Below are 24969 nucleotides of genomic sequence, written 5' to 3'. Positions count from 1 at the left end.
TTCACTAGTAATGCAGCTGAAATAAGAAAAAAGCTGCCCCTTGGTTAACTACAATATCTGGGACCAGAATTTCCATCACTAAGCAATGGTGTTATAAAATGCGACATCATCTGACCGCATACCGGCATTCCCTGTTACCATTGTTAAGTAAGGACCACAGGCGTTAAGCAAGTCCCAGCCAGGTAAGTTGCTGCTGGGCAGGACAAGGGTGTGCGTGAGGTACACGTGGGTGTGGAGGGGCTGTTGTCAGAAAGGGGATAGTGTAAGTCATGGGACCCCAACCTGTGAGCCACAGCCCCATTACTGGGCCGCGACCTATTGGCCACCGGGCTTGTGTGAGTGGCTGGCCAGTGTGCGCACGTGCGTGTGCGTGCACAGCCTCACTCATGCAAGAGTTGCCATGAGCATTGCCACAAGCATCACGGGTGTTTGCAGCCCCATTTGCATGAGCATCGCCATGAGTGTCTCAGGCATTTGCGACTCCACTCACCCAAGTGTCACCACGTCGTGGGCACCCACAACCCCACTCGCGCAAGCATAAAAGAATGGTTGTTGAACAAGTGGTCATTACATGAGGATTATCTGTACAACCATAGTAAATCCTCTTGACATGTGATGAGCGACTCTTTTCAGCAGATTGTTACTTTTTAAAAATAATGTTACCCTCCTGTACCCCACCTACCAAAACTGGACCATCCAGCACACATCTAACTACAGCAAACAAAAGGAAACAATCTAAAGAACAAGTCAAATTTTAGTATAATTTTTTTTGGGGGGGGGGGGGGGACACCTATAGTGTTGAAAACGTACCAGTTTGGAGATTAAATGTTTGATTGGTTATGTTTACGATGGCATCTGTCATCTGTTTAGTAATATCTCCCTGTTCCAGCTGCAACTCAAGTGAGCCAATTTGCGTTTTAAGATTTCCATATTTTAGAGTTGAACTCTGCTCAGAGAAAGCTATAAGAAAGTAAAAAGAGAGGTTGAGACAGACAAATCAATTTATTCTGCATTCTTGCCTCCCAAAGTCTATGGCTGCATAATTTTATCCTATACTCAGTGGTGGGATTCAGCCAGTTCGCACCAGTTTGGCAGAACCGGTAGCTAATGTTTTGTTGCCCAGGCCCAGAATGGACTTCCGGAAGCGGCATCCACACAGAGAACCGGTTGTTCACATATTTGAATCCCACCACTGCCTATACTTCCCAATAAATGTCTCTCTCTAGATGACAAAATCCCAGATTTAAGTAAAATTTTAATTAATGCTTGTCCAATTTAGACATCACTTAATTTAGGGCAGGCGTATATAACATTCACTCTATCCTAAAAACTAACAGTAGGGTCAGAACAATAATTAACCTGCCCTCCATTTGCTCTTGAAATTAAAGAAAATTAACTTAATTTCACTATGGTTAGACATTTAATAATTTTCTTCTGTATATGAATAATATTTGGATAATCTCTGAGATGAAACCCCAGGTGTTCAACCCACATGTGCCTCAAGGCCTTAAATCATGGCCATGGGGTTTGGCATAATATAAACCAGCAAGAATAGACCTGGGGTTTATGTGGCTTATGTGACCTTGCCTCCCTTTTGTCCTCTTTAGCTACTGTTGCTGAAGCCACAACTATTGGAAACACCTGCCTTCTCTTTTTAAACTCCAGGCTACATCGACTAGCTCGTGTCCAAAATAGGCCACTATCTCAGAAGTGAAACAAGCAGGTCATTAGAAGGGCAAGAATCTGAGAGGTCTCTGAAGATATGAGGAGGCAGATGCACAAACCTCCAAAGAGCTGTTTTGATTTGATGACTCATCCCATCTGCTCCCGGCCTACTGCAAACACCCATACACACACACATCATCTTTAAGAGCAAAGAGAAGCAACTGGGTTCTGCTCTGCTTTGCAGGCCTGTCTAGCAGCCTGGAAAATGGAAGAGGTTTCTGCTCCTCTGCAGCCCCTGTACCAAAACCTCTCCTTGTACTGCACATGCTTCTGTGGCATGAAAATGTCTGATCCCTCATATTCTCCAGAGTGCCCAGTGACACTGGAATACAGATAGTCCTCGACTTACAACCATAATTGAGCTCACAACATCGGTCATAAGCTGTGATGGTCCAAAAGTGGGCCATCACGTGACTGCCCCAATTTTTTGCAGCAGTCATTAAGCAGCCATGGTTGTTAAGTAAACTCATTATTTGCCATGGAGCGATTTTGCTAAGAAAGTGGAAGTAAATGAAACTTAAATGTGAAAATCGTCACAAATGGCAGTCATGTGCTGCAAATGGCCGTAAATGTGGGCCTGTGGCCAAGCACCCAGTATGTGGTCATATGACTATAGTGGGGCTCAAATCCAGGCTGTAAGTAGTTTTTTTGGAGTCACAGTAACTTCAAATGGTCATTAAGCAACTGGTCATAAGTTGAGTCTACCATGTAGGTAGGCCTAACTTTGGCAAATGACAGGCAGGAGAATGTTTCAAGATGATGTAAGGATGTAAAACTGGATATCTCTTTTCTGCCATAAAGGGAATCACACCTATAGCATGAACCTCTCTGTCAAGGCAAAGCTAACTCTTCTTGCACAGAACAGAAGACAATAAAATATTCTTTCTTTCCTCAGACCTTATTAGTCATTTTTGTTTTACTCCAGGTAAGGCTTTAAAATGTTCTGGTACGCTATACTTAATTCTTTTTCATTCTTCACAAAAGATTTCTATTTCTTAATTACACATGCACTGATGATGTTACCTAGTTTGGTAATGAAATGTCTGCTTAAAAAAAAAAAAAAACACCAAGCTCTGAGAGCACCAAATATCCACAATTAAGTTTTACCTTGACTTCCCTGCTGAAAATTCTCAGATGAAGCTTTGGGCACTGAGGCGCTTGTTTGGCTTACACTCAATCTACTTTTTAATTCTTCCATGAATGCCTATTGAGAAAAGAGGAGAACACAATTAACAGACTACAAACCAAGTGTAAATTAGAGATAGAGCTTCACAACACTTGGGCAGAAATGAAATGGGTGGCTGTACATGTATACACTTGCAAAAAGCCAGGAGCAGCTTTTGAAGCAGCTAGACAAACCATGAAGATGTAATTATTTTAACACCTGAAATAAGATGCACTGTTTGCATTCCTGCAAAGCCACTTACTGTCTTTGAATGCTTTGTACAGCTCTAGTACAATTAGATCTTTTTCGTAGAATTGTGACCAGAGGGTTACAAGAAACAGCACAGTTCTATTAAGAAGAAAAAAATAAGCAATATAGGACAGGTTGCAGAAAAGAGATGAAACTTGAAGAGGAATTGTTTTCTATCCAAAACAGGACTTTATTAAAGCAGATTCTCCAAGGCCAACCTCTACTGTGTGGTCATGATGCTAAATGTACAAGACAGTTAAGCAACAGTAAAAACCCTTTTAAGTTTTTTGAGACAGGCATGAGACAAGCTGAAAAACACAGAGATTGTTCTCAGCAGAATTAGGATCTTCCAGAGCCAGGTTTAGGGTGCAAAACATTTCAAAGAAACTGCAGTGAAATAAAAAATACCTGGACGGTGGTGGTATCACTGGCATGAAGCACAAAATGAACTTCTTTAAGGGACTTTGGATTTTCAGTTTGACTGAATTTGAAAACTTCATCAAAAAACAGTTTAGCCACATATTGTTTGGGATATCCGAGATTTCCAGTTCCAATAGCTGGGAAGGTGATGGAGCTCAGAGAGAGTTGTTCGGTGACTTTCAGACATTCCTCAATTATGCCCCCTAAGTTCTGGGGAATCACACACAAAACAATTTATCTTACAATATTTTTAAATGATTAGTCTACAATTAAATATGCCTTGGCATTAATTAAACTAACTGTATGAATAAAAAAACTGGAACACAGATATAGCTGGATTAATCAGGAAAAAGGATGCATCCATCAGTGAACTTGCCAACACATTGTGCTATCATGCTGAACTATCACAAACAGACAATACAGACAGCCAAAGCCACGGCTAGATCCAGGAAAAGTTCTCTACAATTTTCTTAAGTCACTTGACATTTCTTTCCTTCTTTGCGTCACTTAGGTTAAAAAGGCAGCTATTCATTCATATTAAATTATGAATGAGTAGTGAAAGATAGTATATAAAAAACTATGAACAAAGCTCATTCAGCCTATGCTTAAAAGCCTACTCGCTTACAAAGCTCATTCACTATTGTATACAGGTAGTCCTTGCTCACCGGATGTCCTGTTTAGAGACTGTTTGAAAATATGGTAGTGTGGAAAAAGTAACCTTATCACCATTCCTCATGCTTACAACTGTTGCAGTGTCTCCACAGTCAGATGACTGAGATTCAGGTGCTTCACAACTGATGAGCATTTATAGCACTTAGCAATAGTACTTGGACTATATACCGCTTCATAATGATTTACAGCCCTCTTTAAGTCAGGGGTCTCCAGCCTTCCCAGCTTTGTGAACCGGTGGCGGGGGGGAGTGGATGGTGCATGCAAGCAGCGGGGGCATGTTGCTCACGTGCAGTTTCATTTGAAGCTGCGAGCATGAGTGCCCACAGGTCATGCAAATGGAGCTTCACACAAGTGCCTGCCGCTTGTGCAAATGGACCTGCGCATGCGTGCTTGCCCGCCACTTGCGCAGCCCAGTTCCAAACAGGCCGCAGCCCAGGGTTTGGGGACCCCTGCTCTAAGCAGTTTACAGAGTCAGCATATTGCCCCCAACAATCTGGGTCCTCATTTGACCGACTTTGAAAGGATGGAAAGCTGAGTCAACCTTGAGCTGGTCAAAATCGAACTCCTGGCAGTGGGCAGTGAATTAGCCTGCAATACTGCATTCTAATAACTGCACCCCCCACAGCTGTTTATTACTGTCACAGCATCCCATGGTGACATGACTGCCACTAAGGTAATTCACAGATGGCTTTCAAAAAAGCAGAATCAATGGAGAATCCAGCAGTAAAATCGAAAATTGCAATCACATGATGCCTCAGTTATTGACCATGGTTTAACGACCATAGTGGAAGCAAGATATGTCCATCACAGTCATGTGATGTCTTGCATGTTGAACAGAGAGAGTTGCCAATCCCAACTATGGTTGTTAAGCAAAGTCTACCTGTATTGTCCAGAATTGTTTGACCCAGGGTGATATATAAAATCTGCATGCATCTATGTATGTTTGTGTGTCTGTACACACACATACACACACATGTACATGCATGTATACACAGTACACATACAGTATAGTGATTATGTGTGTGTGTACATATACAGGTAGTTCTCAACTTACGACCACAATTGAGCCTAAAATTTATGTTGCTAAGTGAAAAAATTGTTACGTGAGTTTTGCCCCATTTTACAACCTTTCTTGCCTTAGCTGTTAAGTGAATCATTGCAGTTGTTAAGTTAGTAACACAGTTGTTAAGTGAATCTGGCTTCCCTATTGACTTTGCTTGTCAGAAAGTGATCACATGACCACAGGACACTGCAACCGTCATAAATATGAGTCATATCGCAGGCTTCTGAATTTTGATCACGTGACCAAGGGGATCATAAGTATCGTAAGTGTAAAAAACAATCATAAGTCACTTTTTTCAGTGCCGTTGTAACTTTGAATGGTCAACTAAAAGAACTGTTGTAAGTCGAGGACTACCTGTACACAAATACAATCTCATTGCAGCAGCACCACTGAACAGTTGTGCAAAAATGCATCAAAGGCTATCAAAATTTCTAGTGAAGATCAGTGATAAGTGCACCAAGTTACATGTCCAAGGTATCAAAAAGATCTTTGCCTTGTTTTCTAGTTTCTTCTTTCGATTCCAAGCAGGTAAAACAGCGTGAAGAACGTGACAGCAGCTCAGAGCATAACCACTGGTTTTGAGCACACAGCCTTCCTTGATGTCTTTCCCTTGACCTTCTTGGGTTAATTCCACTTGGAGTTCTGCTCCTGCTTTGGCCAGAAGAGCCCTGGAAAGTGGTCCTTTGTCCAGCTGCAAGTCTCTGGCAACACTATTGACAATCACACCAGTCTAAAAAAAATGACACATTGGAATAGGTGATTAAAAGCTGAAAGGACTCAAACCTGTACCAACCTGACAAAACACCGGCACATGCAAATATTATGTATAATTAAAAATATCTAATCATAATAGCAATAGCACTTAGACTTATACACCGCTTCACGGTGCTTTACAACCCTCTCTAAATGGTTTAGAGTCAGCATCTTGCCCTCCAACAGTCTGGGTCCTCATTTTATCCACCTCGGAAGGATGGAAGGCTGAGTCAACCTTGAGCCGGTCAGGATTGAACTGCTGAACTGCTGGCACCCGGCAGTCTGCAGAAGTAACCTGCAGTACTGCACTCTAACCACTGCGCCACCACGGCAATAGTCAACAGGCATCTCTGAACTTATCAATCAACAGGGAGAATATCTTCCAATGACATGAGTTCCTAGCTCCAACGTACCCAACCATCTACCTACCTACCTATGTTTGCTGCATAATATTCAGCCCTTCCCATTTTGCTCTCCAACCACAGATTCAAATATACAATCCTGCATTCCATTTTTCTAGCAGCTTACATCCAAAGATCTTTTTAGTACATAGGTGGAGATTGTTGGAATTAAAAGAACAAGTAAAGAGAATGACAAGTTGAGCTGTGCAGCATTAGCCCTCAAAGAGGATACAAAGAAAGAAACCTCATGGGCACGGAGAAGAACTTGCTGAGATTTTAACTGTTTCCTTCATCTGCACTACCATATCATTCTGAATACACAACAAGTGTTTGCACAGCAGTTTGTTAGAGTTCTTCTCCATCTTCCTTCATGCTTTCTCATATTTCTGGAACATTATTGTCTGCTTAACTGCAAGCTAACTATTAATCCTGGCTTGTTGCATTTTAAAAACCCCATCTATACTTTGATTAAACCTTGCCACATTAACCACACATATCTTCTCAATTTTATATTAAAATAATCATCGTCTACTTACGGTTGCCTCTTCAATTCCTTTCTTCTTAAGCAGTATTTTTAAGCCTTCAGCTGTCATCACCGTTTCAGGGTCTGCTTGGATTTTTGCAGTAGAATGCTTAGTTTTGGGAAATGGGTAGGTTGTAGTAGAATGCTTAGTTTTGGGAAATGGGTAGGTTGTAGAAAGTGAGGGGCCAAACACTTCATTCAGGGTTTCAGAGAAAGCTCGAATAGTATCATCTCTGATATCCATGAGGTAAATCTGTTTTAGGCAGCTGTTCTCAGAAAAATCTTCTAAGCTTTCTTTGATGGCGGTCACAATGGAGTGGGTAGACTCTTTTAATGGAAACCCAAAAATCCCAGAACTTATGGCAGGGATGGCTATGGAGCGATGCTGACAACGGGCTGCTAGCTTTAAACTTTCCCTCACAGATTTTTTTAACAGCTTTATACATTTTTCTTTTTCAGCACTACACCACCTTGGTCCAACAGCATGAATCACCTGTTTACATGGCAGCTTCCCAGCATTTGTGATTGTTGCACAACCAGTCTTCAAAGGTCCATATTGCCTCACTTGGTCCTTACACTCCTTTTGTAGCTCTGGACCAGCTGCTTCCAGCAGCCTACTTGCTAGACCACCAATGTGCATCAATTCTTCATTTGATGCGTTGACTATAACATCTGCCGAACACTGGGTCAAGTCAGCTTTCTGAAGAATTACCACAATATCATTTCCTAGTTTCACTTCATAGCACAACTGCTGCTTCTCTCCATAGCCATTCCCATCTTCTCCAGTTTCTTCAACCTCTTCTTTGCTTTCCTGAATCCTGATCAAACAGTTAAACCTTTGTCTTGCACCATTAATGTACAATTCTTCTCGTTCTTTGAAGAATGACTTGGCCCCTGGTTTATCAATGATTATGCTAGTAGAATGGAGAGAAGACAGGATGTTATGAAAAAGCTCAACTCCCTTCAAAACTGCAACTCTGGGTCCTTCAAGGGAAATCACTTTGCGACTTCTCAGTGTACCAAAATGTATTTTTACACCTTGCCTATTTAAATTAATCCATTTTGGGCTCTTTTCTTGTTGTACATACATTACAACAGCAGCAAACTTACTTTTGATATTTCTCTGAATATATGTATGGTTGTCAACAAAATCAGAGAGCTTCTGATGGGCAGTGGCCACTTCTTTGAAATAACCTGCAATGACTATTTCACCTTCCTGTTCTTGAATTATGATGGTTTCACTTGAACAATTATATGCCTTGTACAACTGTTCTGTTAATTCCAGCCATTCATTCTTTTTTGTAACTGTGCAGTCCTCCAGTTCAATACTTTGGAAAGTCAGATCTTTCTTTAGTTCCTCTTCAGCTCTGTGAAGGTCCTGAAGAATTCCTCCAGACAGTAGTACAGACTTTTCACTGAGTTCATAGTAGGCATTTATCTTTTGGTTCCAGAATAAGAGCCGAGACAGAGATTCATTATCAACATGTTGTAGAAAAAGAAGAATATTAGAATGAATATCAATGGGCTTCTGAACCATACTGGATATTCTTTCAAGGATGTCACTTTTTATTTTAAAAACTTCAGCAGGTAGGCCACGCAGAGTTATATGTTCTTTGGAAGCATCGTAAGTTATCTTTAGCTCTGGATATGCTGAGCAAATATTCTCTTGTAGTTCACAATTGCATAAAATGGCGTATTTGCAAGCAGTAATTGATATTGCTTCCTCTATTGTCAATCTCTCTCTTTCCATCTTTCTACAAGCATTTTCTATCAGCACCTTCATTTCCTCCTCTGCATCATTTACACTGCCTGCTGCCCCCACCAAAACCACTTCTCTCTTTGAGACATCTGTTATGATCAAAATGTCATCTTTTACTAGACTGTTTCTTATGGCTTCCCACAAATCAGAATTCATTTCACGCTTGACCACTTTCTGCCGTGACAGGATCTGTGTAAGAACAGTTAAAGCATCTTCTTTCCAGGTCTTAACCAAGGATCGTTTTTTCTTTGACAAGTCATGTGAAGGATGTACCATAATTTCGGGGTTTGCAGAGAGTTCAGAAGGCCATCTGATCTCACAGTAATGGCCTGCCATTTCGCGTGTTATTTCGTGAAGTAAACAATAATTCTGCTGTATAAACCTCCAGTGGTAGGGGTCAACAGACACTGGGAAGGGATCTGGCATCTTAATTTGTAGTCTTTCTTTCCCATATACAGCAGCTCCCAAAGATTTATAGTACGGATAAACAGAAACGGGGACATTCATAAGACAATGCTTTCGCTCCAAAATGGTAGCTACAACTTTAAAAAATAACAAGGAGAGGAAAACACAGTTAGAAAAAAAAAGCTTCACAGAATCTATCCTGCAACTTTTAATTAAATTTTAATTAAAATACATTTAGAGTCATTGTAGGGCACTGAGCAATTGTTAACAGTAAGCTTTCTACAGTTCTAAAATCTCTATCCTCCTTCAGAAAGAAGACACTGGTAGGGCAGAAAGAATTAGAAGTATCACAGGTAACTGGCTAGATGGCAACTGCCCCAAAGCCCTGGGAAAACTGGAAATGGGAAGTTAAAGTTGACAAGGGAAGCAGAAGCATCAGAGGTGTTTGATTTCCTTCCCATGTTTCTTTGCCCAATTGGAAAATCTCATCCACACATTCTCTGTTTTTATATCTTCCAGTCTGCTTGCTTGTTTGGCTTGTCCGTTTACAAGTTAATGATTGCCACTTAGATCTAAGCTCCCTGCTATCTTATTTAACTACCTTGTTTCTGAAGTACTGACCTTGCTGTAGTTAGTAAAATAAACATTATTTATTCGTTGTTACTCCATTGTCAGGTGTACCCCAGACACTGCTAAATCACTTGGACCTGATAAGCCTAATTAAAATGGAAAACTGCAGCCATTTATTTGGAGCTTTTGTTCTGCCCCATTCAGATTCCAATTCATGGAGACACTTTTCCACAGAAGAATAGATGGCAGTAAATTAGCTACCTGCCTCAGATGGAACTTTTTACATGGGGGGGGAGGGAGTTACTCATATATAGGTAGTCCTCAACTTACAATCATTCGTTTAGTAACGGTTAGAAGTTGCAACAGCACTGGAAAAAGTGACTTATGACCATTTTCCACACTTACGACCATTGCAATATCTCCATGGTCAGTAATCAAAATTCAGACGCCTGGCAACTGGCTCATATTTATGACGCTTGCAGTCTCCTGGGGTCATGTGACCACCTTTTGTGACCTTCTGACAAGCAGTCAGTGGTGAAGCCAGAGTCACTTAACACCCACGTTACTAACAACTATAGTGATTCACTTAACAACTGTGGCAAGAAAAGTTGTAAAATGGGGCCAAACTCACTTAGCAACTGTCTTGCTTCACAACAGAAATTTGGGGCTCAATTGTGGTCCTTAAGTCAACGACAAGCTGTTGTTCAAAACTCAGCTAGAGAGTTGGAGGGTACAGATCAGGAATGGATCAGCTGGCTTCTATTTATTGTAATCCACAGGTCCCCAACCTTTTGGGCACCAGGGACCAGTTCTTTGGAGAGAGTTTTTCCCGTGGACTAGAGGGGGCATGGTTTTGTGTGCTGCCTGCATCTCATGGATGGGGCTTTGCTTTTTTGTGTGGACCGGTTGCTGGCATGCCGCTGCCCAGTACTGGTCCATGGACCAGGGGTTGGAGACCCCTGTTGTAGTCTATTACACAAAACGATTATGAATAAAGATCTGGGTTTGTCAAAAAAAAAAAAAAGGGAAATTTTCCCACACAAGAGTATGATTCCAATTAGGACATTTGTTTCACTGCATGTCTCTCTTATTTCCTTGCTGCTTCTCTTGCTGCTGCTTCCTTCTCCTCTTATCCAACCACTAGAACTAGTCAAAGACAGCCAGGATCTCCCTGCTTTTCCATTTTCACAACAACTGCTTGTAAAGCAACCTCTATAAAACTTTGCAGCTGCCAAACCTCCCTGAAGTGGAAAGTATTGACCTTGGAAAAATTTCTGGCCCACATCACTGATTAAGAACAACCAAAAACAAAATCCACCTGTGCTGGATTCAACAAAAGGCCTACCTAGTCTATTTTTCTACTTCCACAAGGATCCATCAACAAAAGATAACATTATGTCTTCCTCCCAGTTGTTACCCAGCGAATGTCTTGAGAGACCAACTGTTTCCAAAACTGGAGGTGATATATTCCATAAACGTAAACAATACTTCGTTTCATCACCCTACATTAAAACATACACCAGGCCCAAGAATAACTGGATCCTATTTGTTTTTTGCATTCATCTAGTATTTGCATTGACCAAACGAAACTATATTTAGCGAATGTTTAACCCCACACATTACCTTTGCTATCCTGAAATGTAATTATGGCAGAATTGTCTTCAGGAATGTATCTGTTTTCCAGCACCAGACCGCCACCATGCTTCTTGCTTTCAAAATAGATAACAATATAGTCTTTAGGAATAACAGGGGGAATATTTTCAACCAAGATGCTTTTAGGCATTTCCAAAGATCGAGCTGAAATCTTTTGTTGCTGAACTCTGTGGTACTGGTTGAATGCTTTGATAAATTTGTCTGTTTCTGCAAACAAAATTGAAACATAAGTCAAAAAAAAGTTAGATAATGTCACTGATTACTTAATCTCCATTCATTCTATTTCTTCATGGTAAAGTTGCTGTTCTAGTCAGGCAAGTATGTTCAATACAGTCTACAGAAAGTCTTCAACTTAGGACTGCTGCTTAATGACAATTGAAAGTTACAACTGCCTCGCATACCCCCACAATCTTGATCAGTTGCAGTCTCCCTGAAATCACATGACCATAATTAGAAATTACACCTTCCTGGATTCTAGGCCCTTGACCACTACACTAAACCTTATTAAAATTATTTTAAGTACATAATGTATAACACACATTTTTCAACACAGGAAGAAGGAATTTTCAACTCCTCTGCACTTATTTTCCCCCAAAAGGCAGAGATCCTCTACTTTTTGGTTGAGTTTTGATGCTGTGAAACTATGAAACTTTAAAAACTGCAAAAAGAGTCTTAATGGTCCTAACTGACCTCTAGCCTGGGGCAGACCTACTCTGGTCTTCTAATATGAAAATGTAATTCTACACTGTATCTTTAGATTCCCCATTGAAGATCTCTCTTCATTCACTTTTCCTGTAAGAGAACAGAACTGAATGACTCATAAACTAATGGCGGTATTTTGTAATCATTTCCTTTTTAAGGACTATGGCTTAATCCATTGTTTTTATTATATTTTGTTGTTAAGCATTCAATGCGCATTTAATACATTATATTGTGTAAATGCAGACTGATTCTTTTCACTTTGATTCACATGCACGAATAATCAACTGACGTTTGCTTACATACATGTACAAGTGTTTCCCTAAATTAGTGACACCTAACAAACCGCTTTGGCTCAGATCAAACCAATAATCCATTTGTCTCATTATTTCCTGCACTTATTGATTACAGCAGAGGTCTCCAATCTTTTGAGCACTAAGGACTGGTTCCGTGGAGAGAGGTTTTTCTGTGGACCAGAGGGGGCGTGGTTTCATGTACTGCCTGCATCCTGCGGATGAGGCTTTGCTTGTTTGCGTGGACTGGTTTCTAGCATGCCGCGGCCTGCCGCCGGTCCACGGACTGGGGGTTGGGCACCCCTAGGTTACAGCCCTTCACAGTTTCTCTCCTAAATTTAACTGGAAATGCCAACTATTGAACTTTGGAATTCCATACATGATAAAATCTCACCATGCTACAAAGGCTACCAGATGGTGGCAGCAAAAATCCAGTCACTAATTTTCTGGATTTTTCTGTTTTCCTCTGAGACGGTCTGGATTTTGAGAAAGCCCTTTGTAACCACCAACAACCTGAACTACAGAGTAAACATAGCCACTTCCATAATCATATACAGTGAGCACAACGATTTAGATAAAATACATATACCTTCCAATGGACCCTCCAATCTTCCTCAATAAGTAAGTAAATAAGTAAACTATTTTGTGATGTTTCCACAATGTCTGATGGCTGTAACAATATTAACAATCAATCTTTGGCCAGAGGCTTCCAACTTTTTACATTTGTGAATAAAGCAAGAATGCTTATTCCAGATGTTTTATTAGAGAAGTATCGTAGAAAACCAAAGTGTGCCATCACTTAATAATGCAGAGGAAACTCTCAAAAGACTGCATGGAAATCAACCACTGCCTGCTTGTTTTTTCACTCCACCAATTCTAAGGAATACAACCTTAAAAAATGATGCCATCTGTACAGGCCAATGTGAATGCCTAGTTTCCTTCTGTGTTATCTTAAAACTCTTAGCTATGTGATAATTGATGATTTTAATGTTTACATCTGTCGGTGTCTTCATTAAGCCAAAAAAACCTCCTTCTTTCTGTCACATCTTGCTCAATGAAAAGCTCTAAAGAATTTGAAAGTGCTATATGGCTGTAACCAAGGCATAAAAAGCATGTTTATTAACTGCTTATTCCTGATGCTTTCTTACCAATAGGCTTGATAAAAGTGAGGATAGCTGCACTGCACTCAGGCATCATTTCCACATCAAAATCCTTGTCTTCTTCTGAGAGGCCACTCACAGTCTCTACCAACAGAATGAGCATGCACTCAATCATAGTCTCTGGCACATTCTCAAGAATGACTAGAGAAGATGATGTCTCAGATGGATCTGGCTTCAATTCCTGCTGGTATTTTTTGACGTGAAGTACAATTTTACTTATTTGGTGACGATCTCTTTGCAAAACCTCTTGAGCATCTAGTTGAAGAGAAACATACTTTTAAAAAAAAACTTTAACATTCCACAAACTATAGAAAAACATCTAACCAAAGTCTTCCACTCCCCAAAACATGACATTTCTTCCCCTTTATCCAATGTTGCCTCACTCAAGATTATAGCCTAATTAGATCTCAGTTCCAATGTCCAGTAAGATGTGGGTAACCAGAGGCTAGAGCAGTGATGGCGAACCTTTTAGAGACCGAGTGCCCAAACTGCAACCCAAAACCCACTTATGCATCGTCGGGTGCCGGGTGGGTGTGGCCCATTGGGTGGGCGTGGCTGCGGTGGTAACGGCAGACTGGGTGGAACTAAAAAGTTCAATCAATCAATTCCAACTTTGCAAGATCTTTTTTTTCCCCGCGAGAAGTTGAAATTGACTGACTGAACCTTTTTTTTTGCACACAGCGGCGGAGGCCTCAAGCGAAAAGGTTTTATAAAACCCAGCTGAAGGCCTAGGACTGGGGTGATGGTGCGCGTGCCCACAGAGAGGGCTCTGAGTGCTGCCTCTGGCACCTGTGCCATAGGTTCGCCACCACTGGACTAGAGACTGCATACAACGTATAAATATATTGGCAAAAGCAAGTTCAGGTGGGAAACATGCAGAAGACATGCACTCATTCTGCAGTGGATAGACAACAGCTAAAATGATGATGATGATGATGTTGATGATGTGTGTGTGTGCGTGCGTGCGTGCAGTACACACATATACATATAGTACATATGTATACACACCTTTCCTCAAATTTCATTGTATTGTCTTCATTGTTCATTTGGTGATTAGATTTTTAGGGGAAGTGTGTACATTAAGACTGCAGTACACTAAAGAGAAGGGTGAGGACAAAAATTTAGAAACCCCTGCTGTAGACAGCAATGTTTGCAGAATGCTAAAATGTAAATGGCCCCCACCTTGGAAGATGACGAAATCTTGTGAGAACTCAACATTCTCTTATGAATTTGTGTGTAATAGGGGAATTGAGATTTTGACTGTTTTTCTATTTTTTTTAAAGGACCCACGCTTTGTTCAAGACCAGAAAATGCACTTCCCCAAATACTGTCCAACTTGTGACATGATCTTTATAGCCAGAACAAGAAAAGTAGAAATATCCCATCCTTTCAAAATACAGCATCTCTCAGATAAAAGCTGGTATAGAATTACCTGCTTCATTTTCAAAGATGATGATGAATTGTTGTCCATCTTTAAGGCAGGACTTAATGGGCCCACCGCCAGAATGTCTCTTATTCTCAAAGTATAGCTCCAAGATGTCGGTCTGAATTTCACTGCCTGCATCTGTTGTTACCACCACACTGAAGCCCTCCTGGATGGCCATTCTTCCTGCCTCCTTTTCTGCATAATCTGAAACATCTTGTGAACTATAGTTTACAAAAGACTGTTCACCTACAGTATATAAAATGTAAACAAAAGCATTGTTTGAATTAGAAAGATACACTAACCAAACCAGCATTTCTTCAGCAAGTGAAACAATTCAATAATATCACTTACCAAGTTGATGGGATTCTTTAGCTACAACAGGGATCTAAAAGTAAGACAACAACCATTAGAAAGATGACACTGCTTGCTTTTTCAATTGATTTTAACTAAGACCAGTTTCATAATCTACAGTTGAAAATTCGTTTGAAAAAATTAACCTGTCAATCCATATTACGAGAAAAACTATTGCTAATTAACCCCCTCCCCCAAAGAGATGAAATTCAGCAGGTAACAACTGAATAACCACACAATGAAAAAAAAAAGTAAGCAAAATTATTATTAGGGTTCCAAAAATAGAAACATATACAATTCACTTTTAAACCTGTAAGATCTCTACTTCAGAAACAAACTATTTTCCACGGCGCCTGAAGACAGGACAAGAAGCAACGGATGGAAACTAATCAAGGAGAGAAGCAACCTAGAACTAAGGAGAAACTTCCTGACAGTTAGAACAATTAACCAGTGGAACAACCTGCCTCTAGAAACGGTGAATGCTCCAACACTGCAAGTTTTTAAGAAGAGACTGGACAGCCATTTGTCTGAAATGGTATAGGGTTTCCTGCCTGAGCAGGGGGTTGGACTAGATGACCTCCAAGGTCCCTTCCAACTTTATTATTATTGTTGTTGTTGTTGTTGTTGTTATTGTTACTACTACTACTACTACTACTACTACTACTACTACTACTACTACTACTACTACTACTACTACTACTATCCTAGAACACTTTCCTGAAGGAGGGACAATTTCTATTGGATATATAGGTCCCTCCTTTACAAAACCTACTCATTGGGCATTCTCACTCAAACTCTCCAAAGGCTCTTTTTAATAGGTGTTACATGCACGGCACGCATTTGAAAACAATAAGGCTTTGCATGCCGCCATTTTGTTGAAATGGCCTCATTTGTACTCAATGCAAAATTAAAAATATATTGTGCTCCATGTCACAGAGACTATCGTTGTGGACACCCCTGGCAATAAAATCCTAACTTAGAACTTCTTCTTCCTTGTCTAAATCAATCTTTAGACTGTCCGAATGAAGCAGCTTTTTGGCTTTGTCCTTGGCCAGAAGTAAGTCGTTATCAATACATGTTTCTGGTAAAAGCCAACAAACCAGCAGATGGGCTAAGCCAAGGGTAGGCAACCTTGGCTCTGTTATGACTTGTGGACTTCAACTTCCAGAATTCCTGAGCCAGCCATGCTGGCTCAGAAATTCTGGGAGTTGAAGTCCACGAGTCATAAAAGAGCCAAGGTTGCCTACCCCTGGGCTAGGCTTTGCATCTCTCCACAGCATGTTGTGGTCCGCTAAGAGCCTCCACCTGAGCATATTGGTTTGATGCTTAAGAGCTCCAATCCTCAATTTATTCATGGTCATCCAGGTTGTATAAGGAAGGTTGGATCCTTCAGCGATATCCTCCTTTAATGTTGTTCCTTGCTCGATGGTTTCCTTCCTCCATCTTTTGATTCAATTTTGTTCTAGCATACCCTCAAGGATGTTTGTTCTTGCCATAAAGCTTTTCCTAGATCTCAGTTGGCAGGTTTGGGGCATATGTCCATTCAGAGGATGTTGAGGACCACTCTTTTGCTTAGTTGTCTCGGTGTCTCCTGATCTTAGGTGGGGCAACGCCAACGAGAGGATATATTTTCTTGACATTCTGTCACTAAACATACTGCTTCATTGATATCAATTTGTTTCACCTATGCTAGTGATGGCGAACCTTTTAGAGACCGAGTGTCCAAAAACCGCCCTGCCCCCCGGCCCATCCCTGCTCTGCCCCCTGGCAGGGCCACTCACCACAGATTGCCCAGGCTGCTTTGCAGTGCCATGGCGGCCATGCCCTCCACCCGAACCCCATAGCATCATCTGCACGTGATGGGGCACGAGGGCGGAGTCTTGCCCCTGCTGCCCGGCTGCCATGTGCTTGGCTGCACTGCTCCGCGTGGGCCACGCCTGGGGGAGACTTTCCTCCAGGCAGGCTACTGGTGAGGAGGGGGTTGCGGGGGGAGGCAGGGCTGGGGCAACAGCTCGCGTGCCCACAGAGAGGGCTCCGAGTGCCACCTCTGGCATGCATGCCATAGGTTCGCCACCACTGACCTATGCAATGCACCCCATATTAGAATAGCATACTCTGCTGCAGAAATGCTGAAGGCCAAAGCTGATGTACACAACATAGATGGCCGAGTTCCCCATGTATAGTTTATCAATTTCCAGACAATATTGTTCCTCGAGCTAACTTTATCCTTAGCACTAAAGTTAGTAAATGGCTCAAGTACATACTTATATAGGCTTGGCAATCATATTGCTACACTGAGACATAATGCAGCTTGTGTGATTTTAATTCAGAAAGGGGTGTGGGCCCAAATATTTTTGTATGCAAACCAATATAAGGTTTAGTGTAATTATTAAATTTTTATCTTCCCCCTTTGTGTATGTATATGTCTGTCTGTCTGCCTGAAAGCAGCTAGCATCCCTAATACTCCTGCGTCCCATTTTTCCTCCAAATACCCTGTGAAATGGATTGGACTGAGAGAGAGGGACTGGCTCAAAGTCACCCAGCTGGCTTTCATGCCTAAGGTGTGGGGGTGGGGGGTAGAACTCAATCTTTCCTGGTTTATAGGCCAGGACCTAAACCACTACACCAAACTGGTTCTCTGTTATGTGCCTAAGGCTACCATGGTTAGTTCCACAAACCACCCTTAATCCTATATATGAACTAGCACAGCCATAGTCTCCAAAACAAAGGTGTATGGAGGATAGAAAGCACAGGTTTTATCTATGTAATTGAAGTATTCTAGTATAGTGCACATACGTACCTGGCTTGGATCTTGTTCTTCCAGAGGCACATTTTTATTAGGTGCTCCTTCTGCTGAAGGCAGAGAAACTGTTAACTTCAGTGTCTTCATTCCTGGCAGACTGAGTTCATGGCTCTTAATATTAAGAACACTCTGTCTCACTGAAATGTAGAAAAGGATAGCTATAATTTGACCTAGTTAATCTTATATCAAAAAGAAACTATTGGGTAAAGGTTGGAATCCAGAAACAAAGTAAGATGGTTTAGATTACAGTACAATTAGTTGGGAAATTACAGTACAATCAGTTGGGAAATTCCCTGAGACCGAATACAGCTACTTTCTATTTCCAATCTGTGGAAACATATAAGACTACATTATAAGAGAACCTTTTGTCTTTTAAACATTTTCTAGCTACATTACAAGGAACAGAAGATATTTACAACTACATCAACTCACAAATAAATTGAAAATTCAGTAACACTTCAGGATTACAGTGAACAGTATATTCTAGTAATAATATGTTTTCAAGATATTGAGTCATTAAAACGGGCAATCCTATTTGAGATTATACTGTAGATGTGCTGGAATAACAGTAAATATAAACTTTAGCAGACTAACAAAATACAATTCCTGGAATCAGTTTCAATGTGTTAGTAGCAAACAAATACAAGGAAATAAAGAAAGGGCCAAAAGAACTATATAAACATCTTCAGCATTCAAAGGTTACTATATTTTCAGGATGATTTGATCAACTACATTTTTACACTTATTTATTTCCCTTCCACCTTTATTATTTTTACAATAACTCAAGGTGGCAAACATTGCCAACACATCTTCCTCCTCCTATTTTCCTCACAACGGCAACCCTGTGAAGTGAGTTGGGCGGAGAGAGACTGGCCCAAACTCCCCCAAGCTGGCTTTCCTAGATAAAGCAGAATTTGAACTCACAGTCTCCAGCTTTCTGGCCGATACCTGAACCCCTAGACCAAATGAAACACGCATGTTTTTCTGACGACTGCAATATCCCCGATTAAAGGGGGGGGGGGAAAGCATGTAACAAATCTTAAGGTAAAGGTAAAAACGAAGTGTGCTTGGCTACGTTTAGAATCCGGTTTGGTTTCGTCTACCTTATTGTCCGCTTCTCATTCTAGTCGGGAGCGGAGGGATTCCTTGGGCGTCTCTCGTCCAAGCCACTATGCTAGGGGCTGTATGAGTTTGTTGGACTAACTTCCCAATATTCTTCCGAAAGGGCCTGTATCGCATCTCTTCTCCCCCCGTGAGAAGCGAAACCCAACCCTACCACACCTACCGTCTTCCTGAGCGAAATACACAGTTATCTGCTCTTCTCTGCCGGGATCCACGTGGATCTTGCATTCCCCTCCTCCCGATCTCTTCGGGCTTTGGAAGAAACAGAGGAGCTTGTTTTTCAGAGTTTTGCTCAGGCTGCAATCCCAGTTCCCCTCGACCACAAGCGGAAAGCGGTAAACAGCTTCGCCCTCGGCCATCTTCCTCCGGCTCCTAAATCGAGACCGACTCTCATGTTCTACTTTCGATTTCCCTTCTCCGCTTGGCCACGCCTCGCGAGGCTTTAGGCGCCGGCTTTCTCCAACCGAGCGCCCTCTAGGCAGGTTGAACTCTGGAACACCCATCCCTTCAAGTCCAGCCAGTGCGACCGATGGGATTTGTATTCCAGAGCACGCGAGGGCCATTGGTTGGCTACTCTTGGGGTACGCCGTGGGAACTGAGTCCTGTTTAATTCGGTTGGGGGTGACTTCTAAGCATTCAAGACTGGGCCTTTAGATATGTTCTATCTAAACTCTGTCAAAGAGATACTGTAGTACAGGGGTAGTCAACCTTGGCTCTTTTATGACTCGTTGACTTCAACTCCCAGAATTCCTGAGCCAGCTAAGCTGGCTCAGGAATTCTGGGAATTGAAGTCCACGAGACATAAAAGAGCCAAGGTTGACTACCCCTGCTGTAGTACAAGGTAGTCCTTGACTTACAACAATTCATTCAATAACCATTGCATTCAATGACATCACTGAAAAAAGTGATTTTTGATGGCTGCAGTGTCCTGGGACCATGTGATCACCTTTTGCGACCTTCTGACAAGCAGAGCCAATGGGAAAATTAGATTCACTTAACAACCGTGTTACTAACTTAACTGCAGCGATTCACTTAACAACCATGTCAAAAAAGGTTGCAAAATAGGGCAAAATTCACTTAACAGCTGTCTGAGTAATAGAAATTTTGGGCTCAATTGCAGTCGTAAGTTGAGGACTACCTGTACTGTGATTAAATTTAGAACGAGCATCTGAACACGGACCAACGTTACGTCAGTTCTTCTGGTTTTTCAAATTAGTCAGTATTTCATTCACCTGCTCTGATATTTCACTCCATTTATTAAATTTATATGTTGAACTCTCCAACACCCACCCCTTCTTCAGCCAATGCCCAACTCACACATAGGTGACTCTGAGCAGCTTACAAAATTACAAAATGTAACACTATATGATTAAGGCAATCAAAACAGAATGTACTACTGTAATACACTTTAGATGGGACTGCTTTGAGGACCATTGAAAAGCTGGAATCGGTGCAGAATGCAGTGGCTTCCATGCTGCTGGATGACAGCTGCTACAGATATATAATATCAGTGTTGTGGGCCATTTGTTCATTCCCAATAGGCTTATGAGTATAGTTCAACTCTTGGTTTTAGTTTTTAAAGCCCTGCCAACATCATTTGGCTCCAAGGTACAGGTAATCTTCATTTAACTACACTAATTTGTACTGGAAAGTCCATTGTAAGTGAGAAACTACATAACTGCCCTGCACAGCAACCGTCTCCTGTGTGCATTTGCTACTGGATCTCTGCCTGTCCCATTCAGCGCTGTTCAATCGAACAGGTCCGCAGATAACGCCAGCAATCTGATCGACAGCAGAAGTGCACGTAACGTAGCTCTTAACCTTGGCCTTTCTTCGCGCACCCTAGAGGCTCTGCTCCTTCTATCTCCGCCCCTCTGGGCCGAGGTGTGACCAATAGCATTAACTCTACCGTAATTCCGTGATTTCCCATTGGCTGTTTAGGAGCTGCACGCTTTCGCTCCGGCTCCGACACCTTGGTGATACGGGACTCGGGAAGAAGGAGGCCAAGATGGCGGCCGCCTCGGCGGCACGGGAAGTTTTCCCTTTTTCCAGCCCGTTCTCGGCTTTCCTTCTTTTGGCTGAGCTGCTTTTGCTGGCTCAAGCCCCCGCCTTTAACATCGCCTCTCCCTTCTGTCACCATCACATCCCCAGTGCCAGGGAGGTGAGGATCCTAGGGGTAGAGGGAGGCAAAATAGTCCGAAGAAGGGAAAAGATGGGCTGAACTGCGGTGCTTAAGTCATACGTTCCATTTTTATATGTTTTTTGCTTGCTCGTTTAAGTGTAGCAGTGTTCAGAGCTGCTTCCATCGTATCTGTGACTTAGTTGACCGAATAGCAGATTATTGAGTCAAATTGTGGGGGGGAAAAGTCACTGATAGAAGTACAGCCACATTTCAAAACAGCGTTTCCGGGTTCGTGATACATGGGTTGCGAAAGAAAAGGCAGAAACAGTGTTTTTAACTGTTTATTCTAAATCAATGCAGTCCTTGGTAAATTGCTTGTTGAAGGAATAATCCCAAGCCAGTTTACCTGAAAGTTAGCCCCCTTACATCTTTAGTACTTTTCATTGTTGGATTCGATTCACCAGTATGCTTTTTATTTGCCAGATTATGGTTCTGAACATTTTGCAGGCGTTTCAGAGAAAAATATTTTGAAAATACAAGATTGCCTTTTAGAAACTTGGCAAATAACTTCAAAATTGTAAATGTGAAAATCACTTGAAATTGGTTCGTAGATCTGTTTCAGAAATGTTGCCTATACTTGTGGTGAATAATATAAAATAGAAATAATAGAAGATTCAGGATGCACAACCAAATAATAAAATAAAGCTTTTACATACAATCTATCAGATTAAATATGTTTACCTTTCTATATTCCTCAAACATGATAGATTTTAAGATTTGTAAAAGTTTAGTTACAAAAACAGTTTTATTAAATGAACCTATTCTCCAAACAGGTTATTTACAAAGTTTATCTTAAAGAAAATCGAGTTATGAAAAGAAACATTAATGAACAACTAAGAATTAAGACTGTATATGACAGAAGTGTTGAAGAGTAAGTATAATAACAACCTTCCAAAATTATTATTGTTAACTGGAATAGCTTTCAGTTTCCCTATCTGAACAAGTAACTAAAACAAATGGTAACCAGTAGGAAAGGGAAAGGGAATGGGACACACCTAACTTTATAGGAAGTGAAGTAATTTGTAATTTGTGTAGTAACAATGCTTTATGAAGATTAAAAAAATGTCTACTAACTGCTCTCTCTATTCATAGATTGCTCCCTGAAAAAAAACAGCTTATAAAGGTAATTTACTTCTTGCATTCTGTTTTCTTATATGAAATTAATTAATCTAGGCTAAAGGTCTATGTGATGTATACTTTCAAGATTGCATTCTAATTTGCCTAACATCTATAAATGTTCTAGAAAATTAGGGCAGATATAATTCACCCATAATGCTAAGTCATAATGTAGTTTCTTTGTTTTTGGTTTAAAACAATCCATGGATTAGATCATTCTAATGAAGCATAGATATAATATTTCCTTAATCATGATTAACATGTCAACAATAAGATACAGGCTCTTATTTTCTCATTTCCTTTCTTTACACCTCACTTATGCAAATTCCATTTTATTTAAGTCCAGATTTAGCAAAATTCACTATATGTTAGGATTAATTTGTTTCTATCCCAGAGCTGAATCTAACTTTAAAAAGAACTTTTAGGATTTCTTCTGAAGTTCCCTTCCCCACAAAAAAGTTTGTTTCTATAGATATAACTATAGTAACCTCTTACCATCTGTAAGTTTATCATATGCAAGTGTCAGTATCTGTAGGGATTTTTCTGTCCATCAGTTTTTCCTGAACAACTCTCCAAAATTTGACTATTTGCAAAGTCATAAACATCCGTCTGAGATGATACATAATGGATGCAAAGGTTTTTATCAGAGTTGTATGGCTGATTTCATTTCAACTCAGATGTTAGATGGAACCTAGCAGGTTAGTTTGAAAGCTTGAAGAAATGGTCTAATTTTTACAGCATAAAATTGACCAGAGATCAATGAAATATTCAAATCTTTTCTGCCAGATTAAAGTGAATTCCCATATCATCAGGTTCAGTTACATATTTGAAGAATGCAACTAGTTTGGCTGATGAACAAAAGTAGATAGGCAGCTATTCATTCTTCAAAACTTTTATTTCAACACCAGAATCTGTGCCTCAACTGTCTACTTGTAGTAGATTCAGCATAAAAAAAACCCATCAGTAAAGTAATAATATTTTCAGAAGTGCCAGTATTCTAAAGCATACAGTATGCTTTTCTGGATTATTGTTTTTTTTATAATTCCTTCTTGTTTTCTGATTTTACTATTTTACTTTATTATAGGTGTGACATAATATCTTTGAGGTCTTTTATCAGGTGGAATTGTTTCCCTTTCCTAAGATCTTAAGTTTACCAACCACAAATTATCCAACTATGTCAGTTTTCAAGAACAGAACTCTTGGGATTGGCAAGGGGTTACTGTAACTTTTTAAATAAAGCTAACTTTTTCTATTGAGTTTATGGCTGTGAAAATATGATTAGAAAGTCATTACGGTTTTGACTTAAATCTTTAGAAGGAATTTTTTAAAGTATCAAATCCTTTTTTTATTGTTTTATTTTTCTTTTGTTTAGAACAAGCTTTTCCCACAAGCTATTTCTTATTTAGAGAAGGCATTTCAAGTTCGGAAACCTATGGGTACTGTCCTGTTAAGTAGGTATGTATATTTTTCAGCAATTTTAATAAGGAGAATCAGTGAGATCTATTTTTACAAGTACATTCCATATGTCAGCATATTATTATTCATCTCTGGAAGAGAGCAGCTCAATTTTAATTAGCAAAAACATTTTGACAATACTTAATAGCTTTTGCAATTAGGGTATTGTTTTGTGTGTGACTGTTGTGTGCATTCATCTCACTCACAAATATGTGATTATGATTTAATTGAAGACAGTGTGTAACAAACCAGTATTTAAGGAAGAAGGATGATCCTCATAGATACTGTCGAGAAGCCTGTGCAGAACATACCAAGTGTGGGCCAGTTATAGTCCCTGAAGAACATCTGCAGGTAACTCAGACTTATTTTATGATTTGTAGATCAAATCACACAGGAATATTTATGCCAACAAAATATGCAAATATAGTAGTCACCACATTTCCTTCTAATTGGCAAAACTTGCTAAAAAAATGCTAAAGCACCTATATCAACTTGATTTGCCTGATACACTTTGAATGTCTGTAATACGGCAATTTACTCTTACAGTTACCTTTTGCGCAAGACAAAAGGAAGACGGCTGTGCTATGACACCTGAAAATTTTTAAGGTTTTTTTTTTTACAAAAAAACCAGAAACCTAGAGAAAATACGATAAATCTGTATTTGAATATTACATTCCTCCTTTTTCAGCTTTCTTTATGAACTTTGGGGATGGGGAGAAACAGACTCAGGCTCAACCCTTCCAAGACTGAGTGGCTGTGGTTGCCGGCTCCCAGGTATGGTCAGCTGACTCCATCGCTGACTATAGGGGCGAAACTTTGGCCCCCTCGGAGAGGGTACGCAACTTGGGGGTCCTCCTGGATCCACGGCTGACACTGGAAGACCAGTTGGCGGCTGTGGCCAGGGGGGCGTTTTACCGGGTGCGCCTGGTGCACCAGTTGCGGCCTTTTCTGGACCGGGATGCCTTGCGCACAGTCACCCATGCTCTTGTCACCTCCCGCCTGGA

General features: G+C 40.7%; 2 protein-coding genes across 2 annotated transcripts in view; one reads left to right on the top strand and one right to left on the bottom strand.

Annotated features, from left to right (window-relative positions):
* Positions 1–19584, bottom strand: part of LOC107290272 (protein mono-ADP-ribosyltransferase PARP14) — a 34616-nt gene extending 15032 nt beyond the window's left edge. The window contains exons 1-11 of the mRNA XM_015819137.1: positions 19376–19584; positions 18088–18227; positions 15288–15321; positions 14943–15182; positions 13499–13765; positions 11329–11565; positions 6985–9272; positions 5788–6024; positions 3548–3769; positions 2833–2929; positions 811–960 (exon numbers count right to left, since the gene is read on the bottom strand). Of these exons, the coding sequence (XP_015674623.1) occupies positions 811–960; positions 2833–2929; positions 3548–3769; positions 5788–6024; positions 6985–9272; positions 11329–11565; positions 13499–13765; positions 14943–15182; positions 15288–15321; positions 18088–18227; positions 19376–19571 (4108 nt within the window). The 5' untranslated portion in view covers positions 19572–19584. The remainder of the gene's footprint in view (positions 1–810; positions 961–2832; positions 2930–3547; positions 3770–5787; positions 6025–6984; positions 9273–11328; positions 11566–13498; positions 13766–14942; positions 15183–15287; positions 15322–18087; positions 18228–19375) is intronic.
* A 1636-nt stretch (positions 19585–21220) lies between these two features.
* Positions 21221–24969, top strand: part of LMLN (leishmanolysin like peptidase) — a 16524-nt gene continuing 12775 nt past the window's right edge. The window contains exons 1-5 of the mRNA XM_015819148.2: positions 21221–21373; positions 22168–22265; positions 22487–22517; positions 23883–23965; positions 24199–24316. Of these exons, the coding sequence (XP_015674634.1) occupies positions 21221–21373; positions 22168–22265; positions 22487–22517; positions 23883–23965; positions 24199–24316 (483 nt within the window). The remainder of the gene's footprint in view (positions 21374–22167; positions 22266–22486; positions 22518–23882; positions 23966–24198; positions 24317–24969) is intronic.

Source organism: Protobothrops mucrosquamatus, unplaced genomic scaffold, assembly GCF_001527695.2.
Source record: "Protobothrops mucrosquamatus isolate PMUCROS unplaced genomic scaffold, P.Mucros_1.0 scaffold863, whole genome shotgun sequence".
In the NCBI taxonomy this organism is placed as follows: domain Eukaryota; kingdom Metazoa; phylum Chordata; class Lepidosauria; order Squamata; family Viperidae; genus Protobothrops; species Protobothrops mucrosquamatus.
The sequence above is the reverse complement of the archived record's forward strand: the minus strand, read 5'-3'. Positions and strand labels throughout refer to the sequence as shown.